The sequence below is a fragment of the Phascolarctos cinereus genome, unplaced genomic scaffold (assembly GCF_003287225.1).
Source record: "Phascolarctos cinereus isolate Bilbo 61053 unplaced genomic scaffold, phaCin_HiC Scaffold_4;HRSCAF=312, whole genome shotgun sequence".
Lineage (NCBI taxonomy): Eukaryota > Metazoa > Chordata > Mammalia > Diprotodontia > Phascolarctidae > Phascolarctos > Phascolarctos cinereus.
The window spans coordinates 271,155,331-271,168,739 of record NW_027555847.1 but is presented as its reverse complement, the minus strand read 5'-3'; the positions used below and the strand labels follow the sequence as shown (position 1 = coordinate 271,168,739).

Below are 13,409 nucleotides of genomic sequence, written 5' to 3'. Positions count from 1 at the left end.
ATTTGTGGAACTGAAAAATTGTACCTAAAAGAATTTCTTTGTACTCATAAATCAAACTAAAATATTTTAAGAAAAAAACATTCTAGTTATATTGGTGTAACTAAAACCAAATCTACCCTTAAAGAGGAGAGACAAAAGAAACTATTTGTACTCATAAATCAAACCTAAAGTTTTAGGTAATACATATTGCCATATATTTATGGAACTGAAACCACATCTGCTCTTAAAGAGGAGGCAAAGTAGAAACTCTTTGTACTCATAAATCAAACTCAAACATTTTAGGACAGATAGCACCCTTATATTTGGTTTTTTTTAATCACTTTCTCAATTTTATTTTTATCATGTATTTTTAAAGGGTAGAGTAGGTGTTACACTTAGATGTAATTTAAGTATTCTGTACGTAGAATAAAGTTGCCAGAAATTTGGGTATCACATGATTTGTTAAAATTTTAAATAACTTTTTTAGCAATCACCTACTCAACAAATATTAGATACATGGAAGTCACTAAAGAGCCATGGACTTTGGCCACATCTTCTCCATGCATTGTCTGAATAGAAAATCAGCAAAGCTGTAGATAATGCATGATCTGAATAACCCATCTGCAAAGCACATTCCCACACAAATCACATGGCTTTGTTTTCTACCTTCTTTGAGCTGCTCTGTTGAACGATAGTCCCAGCAGGTCTAGCTGTGTGACCCTGGGCAAATCACTTAACTCGATTACCTCTTCATGTTCCACTGGAGTCCTGTATTTGAAAGTCAAATTTTCTTTAGCTCTGGTCTTTTCATCAGGAATGCTTGAAAGTCCTCTATTTCACTGAATGACCATTTTTTCCCCTGAAGGATTATACTCAGTTTTGCTGGGTAGGTGATTCTTGGTTGTAATCCTATCTCCTTTGCCCTCCAGAATATTATATTCCATGCCCTGCGTCCTTTAATGTAGAAGCTGCTAAATCTTGTGTTATCCTGATTGTGTTTCCACAGTACTTGAATTGTTTCCTTCTGGCAGCTTGTAATATTTTCTCCTTGACCTGGGAACTCTGGAATTTGGCTACAATATTCCTAGGAGTTTTCCTTTGGGATCTCTTTCAGGAGGAGATCTGTGGATTCTTTCAATTTCTATTTTGCCCTCTGGATCTAAAATATCAGGGCAGTTTTCCTTGATAATTTCTTGAAAGATGATGTCTAGGCTCTTTTTTTGATCATGGCTTTCAGATAGTCCAATAATTTTTAAATTCTCTCTCCTGGATCTATTTTCCAGGTCAGTTGTTTTTCCAATGAGATATTTCACATTGTTTTCTAATTTTTCATTCTTTTGGATTTGTTTTACAGTGTCTTGATTTCTCATAAAGTCACTCTTCCAATTGCTCTATTCTAATTTTTAAGGAAGTATTTTCTTCAGTAATCTTTTGGACTTCCTTTTCCATTTGGCCAATTTTCTTTTTAGGGCATTTTCTCCTCATTGGCTTTTTACCTCTTTTGCCATTTGGGTTAGGCTTTTTTAAGGTGTTATTTTCTTCAGTATTTTTTTGGGTCTCCTTTAGCAAGCTGTTGACTTGTTTTTCATGATTTTCTTGCGTCACTCTCATTTCTCTTCCCAGTTTTTCCTCTACTTCCCTTACTTGCTTCTCAAAATCCCTTTTGAGCTCTTCCAAGGCCTGGGACTGATTCATATTTTTCTTGGAGGCTTTGGATGTAGGAGCTTTGACTTTGTTGTCTTCTTCTGGTTGTATATTTTGATCTTCTTTTCACCAAAGTAAGATAATATAGTCTGACTCTTTTTGTGCTGCTTGCTCATGATCCCAGCCAATTACTTGAGTTTTAAACTCTTTGTTAAGGTAAGAGTCTGCTTCCAATGTGGAGAGTGTACTGTCCCAAGCTTCAGGGGTTTGTGTAGCTGTTTTCAGAGATACTTGTAGGGACCTGTAAATTTTCAGTTCTTCCAAGGTGGTATGATAAGGGGTGAGGTGTTTACTCCTTTCCTGGCCTGTGACCACAAGTATTCCTTTCTGTCCTGTAACTGTGAGGAGGGGTTCCTCTCCACAGCCACTACAGGCTCCACCATGCCAGTGCTCCTCCTCACCCCAGCACTGCTGCCCAGAACTGTGACCCAGATCCAAACACGGGCAAAGCAAGAGATTCCTGCCTCAGCACTGGCAAAGAGATCCCTGCAATCCCTCTCTGATCAGCCACTGGATTCCCCCTCAGTCTGTGGGCCAGAAGCTCGGGAAGCAGCTGCCCCCCCGGGCCATGCTCTTGGGGAATGGAGCTGAGACCCTGCCTTCCTCTCTGAGCACCACAGAAACAGACTTTTCCCACTGACCTTCTAAGTTGTCTTTGGCATTTGTGGATTGAGGAGTCTGGAAACCTCCACAGCTGCCCGCAATTCAGTCCTCTGAGGCCTGCTCCAGGTTTGCTGTGGCCTGCATGCCCACGCTCGCTGCGTGCACTCCCAGCCCGCACGATACACCTTTCTGATCAATCATCCAGGTTGTCTTGGGCTGGAAATTTTTTCACTCTGTCTTTTTGTGGGTTCTGCTGCTTCAGAATTTGTTTAGAGCCATTTTTTATGAGTATTTGGAGGGGTTTGGGGGAGAGCTCAAGCAAGTCACTGCTTTCACTCGCCATCTTGGCTCCACCAGCACCCTTATATTTGTGCAACCAACAAAGTCTACTCTTAAAAAGGAAGCACAAAAGAAACTCTTTCTAATCATAAATCAAACTCAATTGTTCTAACAAAACATATTCAATGTATATTTGTGGAACTGAATCTATGTCTACTCTTAAAGAGAAGGAACAAAAGAAACTTTTTGTAATCATAGATCAAATTCAAAAGTTGCAACAAAACATATTCAATGTATATTTGTGCAACTGAAACCATGTCTGCTCTTAAAAAGGATGCAGAAAGAAACTCTTTCTAATCATAAATCAACTCAATTGTTCTAACAAAACATATTCAATGTATATTTGTGGAACTGAATCTATGTCTACTCTTAAAGAGAAGGAACAAAAGAAACTTTTTGTAATCATAGATCAAATTCAAAAGTTGCAACAAAACATATTCAATGTATATTTGTGCAACTGAAACCATGTCTGCTCTTAAAAAGGATGCAGAAAAGAAACTCTTTGTATTCATAACTGAAAGTCAAACCTTCTAGAAACATATACCGGACATACTTGTGGAACTGAAATCATGTCTACTCTTAAAAAGTATGCAAAAAGGAAACTTTTTGCAATCATAAACAAAACTTGAACACATACTCCCCTTATATTTGTGGACCTGAAACTGTGTCTACTCTTAAAGAGGACGCACAAAAGAAACTCTTTGAACTCATAAATCAAACTCAAAGTTTTAACAAAACACATTCAACTTATATTTGTGGACTGAAACAGTGTTTACTCTTAAAGAGGATGCACAAGGAAACTCTGTACTCTAAATGAAACTCAGACATTTTAAGAAAACATATCGACTTATATTTGGGAAACTAACCATGTGTCCTTAAATAGAATGTCCAAACGAATTCTTTTTATAATAAAACAAACTCAAACATTTTAGGAATACATATGCAACATGTATTTGTGGAACTGAAACCACATATACTCTTAAAGAGTATGCAGTTGGGGCAGCTAGGTGGTGCAGTGCATAGAGCACTGGCCCTGGCGTCAGGAAGACCTGAGTTCAAAATCCTGTCTCAGATATTTGACACTTACTAGCTGTGTGACTCTGCCCAAGGAACTTAACCCATTTGCCTACCCAAAAATTGTTTTTAAAAAGTGTACATAAAAGAAACTCAATAGTTTTATTCAACAGAAGTGGAAATGAATTAAGGGAGCACAAAAAGGAAGCTATAGACCCATATGGAAACTTAATTACCTAATTCTAAACAAGTATGTCAAAGAACAAATTAACAAAACAGTTAACCAACTTATGAAAGACAGTGAAAATGATGAGATAACACCTCAGCATTTCTTTATTTCCTGTAAAGGAGTGCTCAGAGGAAAAATTATATTCCAAAAATACTTATAAAATATTATGAGCATCAATGAACTGTACAAATAGTATTTTTTTTAAAAGAAAAGACAACAAAGAAAACCAAACAGCTCAGCAAAGGAAATCTAAGAAGAAATAGATCAATTATATCTTAAAAGTCTATAGAATTGATAAATAGAACCAAATGCTGGTTTATTGGAAAAAAACTCATCAAAACTATATACCTTTAACCAACTTATTTAAAAAGACAAGTGTGGGGAAATGAACCGATAAGAGACCATAAAATCATAAAAATAAAAAAAACATACAAAATGATTTTCAGATCTTACTGTACCAAATTATATGCCAACAAAGCTTAGAATTCAAAAGAAATATGGGATCATGTACAAAAATGTGATACCCCAAGTTTTTTTTAAGTAGCAAATGGGAATCTTAAATAATTAAGTCTGAATAAAATGACTTCAAATATATATAAATGAACAACTAAAAAAAACCCCACACTATTCTTTACCAAATTATAGGAGAATTTTATCAGTCTCTTAAAGAGCAATTAATACCTGTGCTACTCTAATTATCCTCAAAAATTGAGAAAGACTCTTTGAAATCCTCTTTGGAGACAAAATACAGTTTTAATGTTTATAATGAGTAATGATAAATGAAAGATGAGAACTATAGACTGAAATAAGTAATAATAAATAAAAGACAAAATATAGACTGATATCACTAAGAATATTTAATTAAATGTTTAAAAATAAAATCCTGACAAATAGAACATAGCAATTTGTGAAAAAAAAAGTGAGCAAACTGGATTTAAAGCTAATATAAGAATAGTTCACCATGAAGAAAATAAATAGCTTAATTATTTAAAAAACACTCAAAACCACATGTGGTCAAAGAGCAAATATTGCAAGCAGCCAGAAAGAAACAATTCAAATATCATGGAGTCACAGTCAGGGACACAAGCTTTGACAGTTTCTACATTAAAAGATTAGAGTGCTTGGAGCACAATATTCCAGAGGGCAAAGTAGCTAGGATTACAACCAAGATTCACCTACCAAGCAAAAGTGAACATAATGCTTCAAGGGAAAGTTGGACATTTAATGAAAGAGAGGACTTTGAAGTGTTGCTGATGAAAAGACCAGAGCTGAATAAAAAAGTTAACTTTCAAATACAAGTCTTAAAGGAAGCATAAAAAGGTAAAAAGGAAAGAGAAGTCATAAGGGATTTAACAAAGTTAAACTGTTTACATTCCTATACGAGAAGAAGATAAGTGTAGCTCCTAAAAACTTTCTCATTATCTATGCATTAGACAGAAGACATGGGTGTGAGTTGAATATGATGGGATACTGTCTAAAAAAATTAAAAATTAAGGGGTGAGAAAGAAAAATGCACTGAGAGAAGGGTAAAGGGAAATGTAGAATGAGGTAAATTATCTCACATAAAAGAGGTGCAAAACAGCTTTTATAGTGGAGGAGCATCTTGGAGTAATTGGGGGCAGGGAAGCACTTGAACTTATTCTCATTGGAACTGGCTCAAAGAGGGAACACCCTATGCACTAAGCTAGGTATAGCAATTGATATTACCCTATAGGAAAATAGGAGGAAAAGGGGATAAGAGAAGGAGGAGGGCTGATAGAAAGGAGAGCTGATAGGAGGGGGAGACAGTAGTCAGAAGCAAAAGACTTCTAAGGATGGACAGGGTGAAAGAGTGAGAGAGAGAGAGAGATAGCAGTTAGGTGATGCCTGGAGTCAGGAAGACTCATCTTCCTCAATTCGGGTCTGACCTCAAACACTTTCTAGCTGTGTGACTCTGAACAATCCTGTTTGACTCAGTTTTCTCCTCTCTAAAGTGAGCTAGAGAAGGAATGTCAAACCACTCCAGTATCTTTGCCAAGAAAACTCCACATAGGGTCGCAAAGAGTTGGACATGAAGAGTTGGAACAACAGCAACAAATAGAAAGAGAGACAGAAACAGAGTACTAGGCAGAGCAATCATGTAGCATGTATCATATATTGTGGAATTAATATCAACTCAACATTGACCATATTTGTTACTGGACAGGATTGGCCTAATTATAGATTTATCACTTGAGAGAATGAGGAAATTACTTGGAAAATGGATGCTTTTTTTTATGATAAACACACATAACTCTTGCAGGTTATTGGTTATAGAAGAAAAGATTTTCAGTAAAAGAATTGATCACTTTGAAGTTATCAATAGTTATCATATTTTCATTATGTGAACAACCACAAGAAGAGACAGAAATGGCTGCAAGGACAGAAGTCCAACTTTGTCCCATTATGAGCAAGTGAAAAGCCCAGGTGCTGATTACAAAAAAATGTAATCACTTGAAAGTAAATCAAAGTGTTACCTTCCATTATTGTCTTTGATAGGCATTGAAGAAACCATGAGAAAAACTGTGACTTCTCCCTACTTGCAGAGGAAAGCTCCAGGTGAAAATGTGGGCTCCAGAGAAAAGATATGTGGATATATGTAATGATTGCAGTGAAGCAAACATCCTCATAAAATACGTCTATCAAATTCAGACACCAAAACCTTTCTAGATGGAAGAGACTTTGAAATTTGCCAGATCTAGTCTCCTCAGCCTGAAGATGAGGAAACTGAAGCAAAGAGGGCCAGGTAAGTTTCCTTGAGCCATCTAATCAGTGATAAAGCCAACACTAGGATCAGGTCTCTTGGTACCCAATCCAGTGATTCCATTACACCAAGGTCTCTAAGCTCAAATGAGAAAAGAGAATCTCTTAATGTTAAAGAGCAGTAAACATTATTTTTTTCCTTCCTCTGCTCCTTTTCTCCTCTTACCAAAACCTACCTAAAAAGGCCAGAAAAGAGTGAGAATAGACATGGGGCAAGTTTCCATCAATGGATCACAGTGAAAAGATATGATGCTTCATCCCTTAATTAATGTTTGACAGCTCTCTCTCCCTAATTCATGAATGAGAACATAGGGCTGAGTTAAAAGAATTGTCCCTGAACAGAAAATGGCACAGCTGAAAGTCAATCAAATGAAAAATGGCAATTCCTCTACCTGTGAGGACCTAAAAGGGTGTTTGCATGAATCATGTGAAATGTGGGATTATCTCCTCTCTTACACTACATCACAACCATTGCCTGCAATCTTTATTCTTTCATTCATGATTATAAATACCTAAGCTACTTTTGTATTCACTATTCATCTACACTTTTTTCATTTATTTTAATATTTGTGTATTTGACCCTTTAAATACTGCACTATGGGAAATTCAATGTGGGAGTCATCTAATAATAATGATAACAATTAATACTAGTAATGATAGCTGCCATTATATAACATTTTACATATTTCATCTAATTTGATTCTCACAACAATAGCCCTGTCGGGTAGGTGCCATTATTTTCTCAATTTTGCTGGTGAGGAACAAAGAACTGAAAGGACTTGCCCATGGTCCCCTACCTAGTAAGTGCCTGTGTCCAGATTTTAAGGTCTTCCAAGTTTATCCATTGTGCCATCTAACTCTGTACTTAAAGATCTCTGCAGGCCACATATTGATATAGAAAATCACATATTGACATTATCCATGTTCTATTGTATTTTTAAAAATTTTGTTAAAAAAAAATCAAAACCAAAAATTTGTTAAATATTTCTCAATTACATTTTTAATAGAGCTCAGGCAGTACTGGGAATGTCACTCACTGCAATATAGCCAATGCCCTGGTTTAGCCATTCCTCAGTCAGTGACCATCTACTTCTTTTCCTATTTGCTACCACAAAAAGTAACCCTATAAATATTTTAGCTTAACTGGAGACTTTCTTTTTATCAATGACTTCCTTAGGGTAAAAACTTAATAATGGAATTTCTCAGCAAAAGGGTATGGAAATTTTAGTCACTTTATTTCTCTAATTATAATTTCCTTTCCAGAACTGTCATATCATTTCATAGCTCCACAGCTTTGTCTCTGTTATATCTTGCCTTTGGACACATGTATTTGGACACTGGTGGTATCTCTCCTTTAGACTGTAAGTCATCTGAGGGCACAGTGACCATGTAATCTTGCTGGTGTATATATATCCATTGAGTCGCACAGTGCCTCGAACTTAAGTGTTTTGGTAGATGGTTGTTGAATTGCGTTCTTGCAATCAGTCTTCTTTGAAATCTAAAAGATCATTAAATCAGCCTTTTCACATGAGGTTCATTTAAAAAATAGTTTTGTTAGTAAAGCAGTTATTTAAAATAATGTATTTTATAGTGGAAATATAACAATTAACAATGGGCTCGATATAAATAGTACAAAAGTGTCCGTTCTATGAACAATAAATGTAAACAAGATTAAAAAAAAGCACAAATAAATAGATAAATAGAAGGATGGAAAGTTTAAAATGTTCAGTTATAAAACATAGATGACGATTCTCTGTATTCAAAGCCCCTTCCAATAGAGGAATGGCAACTTATATTATTTTAAAATCATTGATGGGGCGGGGGGGGGGAGCAGCTATGCGGCGCCATGTATAGAGCACCAGCCCTGAAGTCAGGAGCACCTGTGTTCAAATCCAGCCTCAGACCAAACACTTGACGCTTACTACCTGTGTGACCCTGGGCAAGTCACTTAACCCCAATTGCCTAAAAATTAAAAAAATAATCATTCAAGGAATACAGATGATTTTCAATTGACATAGAAAGAATTCTTGCTAATGATTTCTTAATTTTAGGAAGCAGCCATATAATTGAAGAACTGAAAGTCTGTTTTTTCTTCTTCAATCCCTGAGATTTCTTGTGAGTTTGTTCATGAACAGAAAGATCTTCCTGATCTCTACTCTCACAATCTCCCAGGCACAGTGGCTGTACTCTTTGCCTTGCAAGTACTGGCTTATTCCTTGGAAGTAGCTCTTCAAGGACAGCCTGAGGTTCTCACTTCCTAAGGAAGGCTCTTCCCACTCCATATCCTGCCCAAGACACCTCTCCAGCTGCTCCAGCTGCTGATGCAGTCCATTGAGCAGGTGCTTGAGGTGGGTCTGATTCCAAGTTTCAGGAGTGGCATTCAGGCTGAAGATGGTGAAGATCTGCTGTAGTATCTCATGAATAATGGATGTGCTATTTTCCTTCTGGAGCTGGCTGCCTTCCATGGCTTCCTTTGGGAAGTTGAATCTGGTCCTGTCCTTCCAACATGGCACCAGGGAGAATGTGCTCATTTGGTTCAGAAGTGAGAAGTCTTTCTGTAGGCCCTGAGTCAGGTCACCGCCCAGGGAGCAGAGGGTGGTGGAGCAGAACAGTATCAGGGCAACTGGCAATATGGTCCAGGAGCGCATGGTAATGCTGAGGATAGTTTGGAGCTGGCTGAGCTGGGAGACCAGTGAACCTCTATCCCAGTCTCTTGTGTTATCTGGACTCTAGGCCAACCACCCCTGTATTCTGTTGAGTGTAATTTTCATCCTCATAATGGGATTTCTCTTCATTTGTACTCTATTTAAAAAAAGTTTTGGGGTTTTGTGTTGGTGATAAATATCCCAGAAGTCCCTCATTCTTACATTTGTGGAATGGAAACCACTTAGACTCTTGAAGATTATGCATATATTAAGCTCTTCATAATCATGAAAGAAGGCTGAAATTTTATGAACACATTCAACATATATTTGTGCAACTGAAATTATATATCTTCTTAAAGAGGATGCAGAAAAGAAGCATTTGTACTTGTAAGGAAACACTAAAGTTTTAAGAAAATATATTTGACATATTTGTGGAACTGAAACTGCATCTACTCTTAAAGAGGATGCAAAGTAGAAACACTTTGTACTCATAAATCAAACTCAAACATATTAGGACACATAACACCTTTATATTTGTGCAAAGGAAACCACATCTTCTATGTAAGGGGAGAGACAAAAGGAACTCTTCTTTGTAATAATTCATACTCATATGACTCTTATATTTGTGCAACTGAAACCAAGTCTTCTCTTAAAGAGGAGGGGAAAAAAGAACTCTTTTTTATGATAAATAGCACTCATATACTTGTGCAACTGAAACCAAGTCTTCTCTTAAAGAGGAGGGACGAAAGGAACTCTTTTCAATCATGAATCACACTCAAATATTTTAGTACACACATCACCCTTATATTTGTGCAACTGAAACCAAGTCTTCTCTTAAAGAGGAGGGAAAAAAGGAACTCTTTTTTATGATAAACAACACTCATATATTTGTGCAACTGAAACCAAGTCTTCTCTTAAAGAGGAGGGACGAAAGGAACTCTTTTCAATCGTGAATCATACTCAAATATTTTAGTACACACATCACCCTTATATTTGTGCAACTGAAACCACATCTTCTCTTTAAGAGGAGGGACAAAAGGAACTCTTCTTTGTAATAATTCATACTCATATGACGCTTATATTTGTGCAACTGAAACCAAGTCTTCTCTTAAAGAGGAGGGACAAAAGAAACTCTATGTAATCATAAATCAAACTCAAAAGTTTCAACAAAAGATATTTGATGTATATTTGTGGAATGGAAACCACGTGTACTCTTAAAGAGGATGCAAAGTAGAAACTTTGTACTCATAAATCAAACTCAAACATGTTAGGACACATAACACCCTTATATTTGTGCAACTGAAACCATGTCTTCTATTTAAGGGGAGAGACAAAAGGAACTCTTCTTTGTAATAATTCATACTCATATGACTCTTATATTTGTGCAACTGTCACCAAGTCTTCTCTTAAAGAGGAGGGGAAAAAAGAACTCTTTTTTATGATAAATAGCACTCATATACTTGTGCAACTGAAACCAAGTCTTCTCTTAAAGAGGAGGGACAAAAGGAACTCTTTTCAATCATGAATCACACTCAAATATTTTAGTACACACATCACCCTTATATTTGTGCAACTGAAACCAAGTCTTCTCTTAAAGAGGAGGGAAAAAAGGAACTCTTTTTTATGATAAACAACACTCATATATTTGTGCAACTGAAACCAAGTCTTCTCTTAAAGAGGAGGGACGAAAGGAACTCTTTTCAATCGTGAATCATACTCAAATATTTTAGTACACACATCACCCTTATATTTGTGCAACTGAAACCACATCTTCTCTTTAAGAGGAGGGACAAAAGGAACTCTTCTTTGTAGTAATTCATACTCATATGACTCATATTTGTGCAACTGAAACCAAGTCTTCTCTTAAAGAGGAGGGAAAAAAGGAACTCTTTTTTATGATAAATAACACTCATGTACTTGCGCAACTGCAACCAAGTCTTCTCTTAAAGAGGAGGGATGAAAGGAACTCTTTTCAATCGTGAATCATACTCAAATATTTTAGTACACACATCACCCTTATATTTGTGCAACTGAAACCACATCTTCTCTTTAAGAGGAGGGACAAAAGGAACTCTTCTTTGTAGTAATTCATACTCGTATGACGCTTATATTTGTGCAACTGAAACCAAGTCTTCTCTTAAAGAGGAGGGGCAAAAGAAACTCTTTGTACTCAGAAATCAAACTCAAAAGTTTTAGGAACAGATACTTGCCTTATATTTGTGGAAGTGAAAACATGTCTACTCTTAAAGAGGATGCAAAGAAGAAACTCTTTATACTCATAAACCAAACTCCAACATATTAGTACCACATACCAGGCTTATACTTGTGCAACTGAAACCACATCTACTCTTAAAGGGGATGCAAAGTAGAAACTCTTTGTACTCATAAATCAAACTCAAACATGTTAGGACACATAGCACCCTTATATTTGTGCAACTGAAACCAAGTCTTCTCTTAAAGAGGAGGGACAAAAGAAACTCTTTGTAATCATAAGTCAAACTCAAAAGTTTTAACAAAAGATATTCGATGTATATTTGTGGAATGGAAACCACATGTACTCTTAAAGAGGATGCAAAGTAGAAACTTTGTACTCATAAATCAAACTCAAACATGTTAGGACACATAACACCCTTATATTTGTGCAACTGAAACCATGTCTTCTCTTAAAGAGGAGGGACAAAAAGAACTCTTTTTAATCATAAATTGTACTCACATATTTTGGGACACATAACACCCTTATATTTATGCAACTGAAACCAAGTCTTCTCTTAAAGAGGAGGGACAAAAGAAACTCTTTGTAATCATAAATCAAACTCAAAAGTTTTAACAAAACATATTTGACTTATATTTGTGGACTGAAACCTTGTGTACCTTTGAAGAGGATGTACAAAAGCAACTCTTTCTAATCATAAATGTAACTCAAACATTTTAGGAAGACATACTCATCTTATATGTTTGGAACTGAAACCATGTCTACTCTTATAGAGGATGCACAAAAAAAAAATCTTTGTACTCAGAAATCAAACTGAAAAGTTTTAGGAACAGATACTTGCCTTATATTTGTGGCAATGAAAACACATCTACTCTTAAAGAAGATGCAAAGAAGAACCTCTTTGTACTCATAAATTAAACTCAAACATTCTAGTTCTTATATTTGTGCAACTAAAACCATGTCTACTCTTAAACAGGGTGCACCAAAGAAACTCTTTGTATTCATAAATGAATGTCAGAACTTTTATGAACATATACTTGGCTTATATTTGTAGAACTGAAACCAAGTCTATGGTTTTTTTTTGTTTGTTTTGTATTGTTTTTTGGGGTTTTTTTTTTGGTGGAGGATGTGGACAACAACATGTCTACTCTTAAACAGCTTACATAAAAGAAACTCTTTGTACTCATAAACAAACCTGAAACATTTAAGAAAAACATATTCAACTTATATTTGTGGAAATGAAACCATGTCTACTGTTAAAAAGTATGCAAAAAAAAAAAGAAACTTTTTGCAATCATCAAAGATATTCAAACCTTTTAGGAACACATACCCCCCTTATATTTGTAGTACTGAAACTGAGTCTACTCTTAAAAAGGATGAATAAAAGAAACTCTCTGTATTCATTAATGGACTTAAAACATTTTAGGAACACATACTTGTCTTATATTTGTGTAATTGAAACCAAGTCTTCTCTTAAAGAGGAGGAACAAAAACTCTGTGTAATCATAAATCAAACTCAAAAGTTTTAACAAAATATATTCAACTTATATTTGTGGACTGAAACCTTGTGTACTCTTAAAGAGGATGCACAAAAGAAACTCTTTGTATTCATCAATGATATTCAAACATTTTAGGAATACATTTTGTCTTATATTTTTAGAACTGAAACTATCTTAGAGAGTATGCACACACACAACAAAACCTCTTTATACTCAGAAATCAAACTCAAACATTTTAAGAACAGATACTCACCTTATATTTGTGGAAGTGAAAACACATCTATCGACATTTAAAGAAGATGCAAAGAAGAACCACTTTGTACTCATAAACCAACGTTGAACATTTTAGGACCACACACCAGCCTTATATTTTTGCAACTGAAACCAAGTCTGCTCTTAAAGAG

General features: G+C 35.7%; 1 protein-coding gene across 1 annotated transcript; it reads right to left on the bottom strand.

Annotated features, from left to right (window-relative positions):
* Positions 1–8,742: 8,742 nt before the first annotated feature.
* LOC110199230 (interferon tau-2-like) lies at positions 8,743–9,500 on the bottom strand. The gene has a single exon (XM_020973971.2). The coding sequence runs from the start codon at positions 9,295–9,297 to the stop codon at positions 8,746–8,748; it is 552 nt and encodes a 183-aa protein (XP_020829630.1). The 5' UTR covers positions 9,298–9,500; the 3' UTR covers positions 8,743–8,745.
* Positions 9,501–13,409: the final 3,909 nt, after the last annotated feature.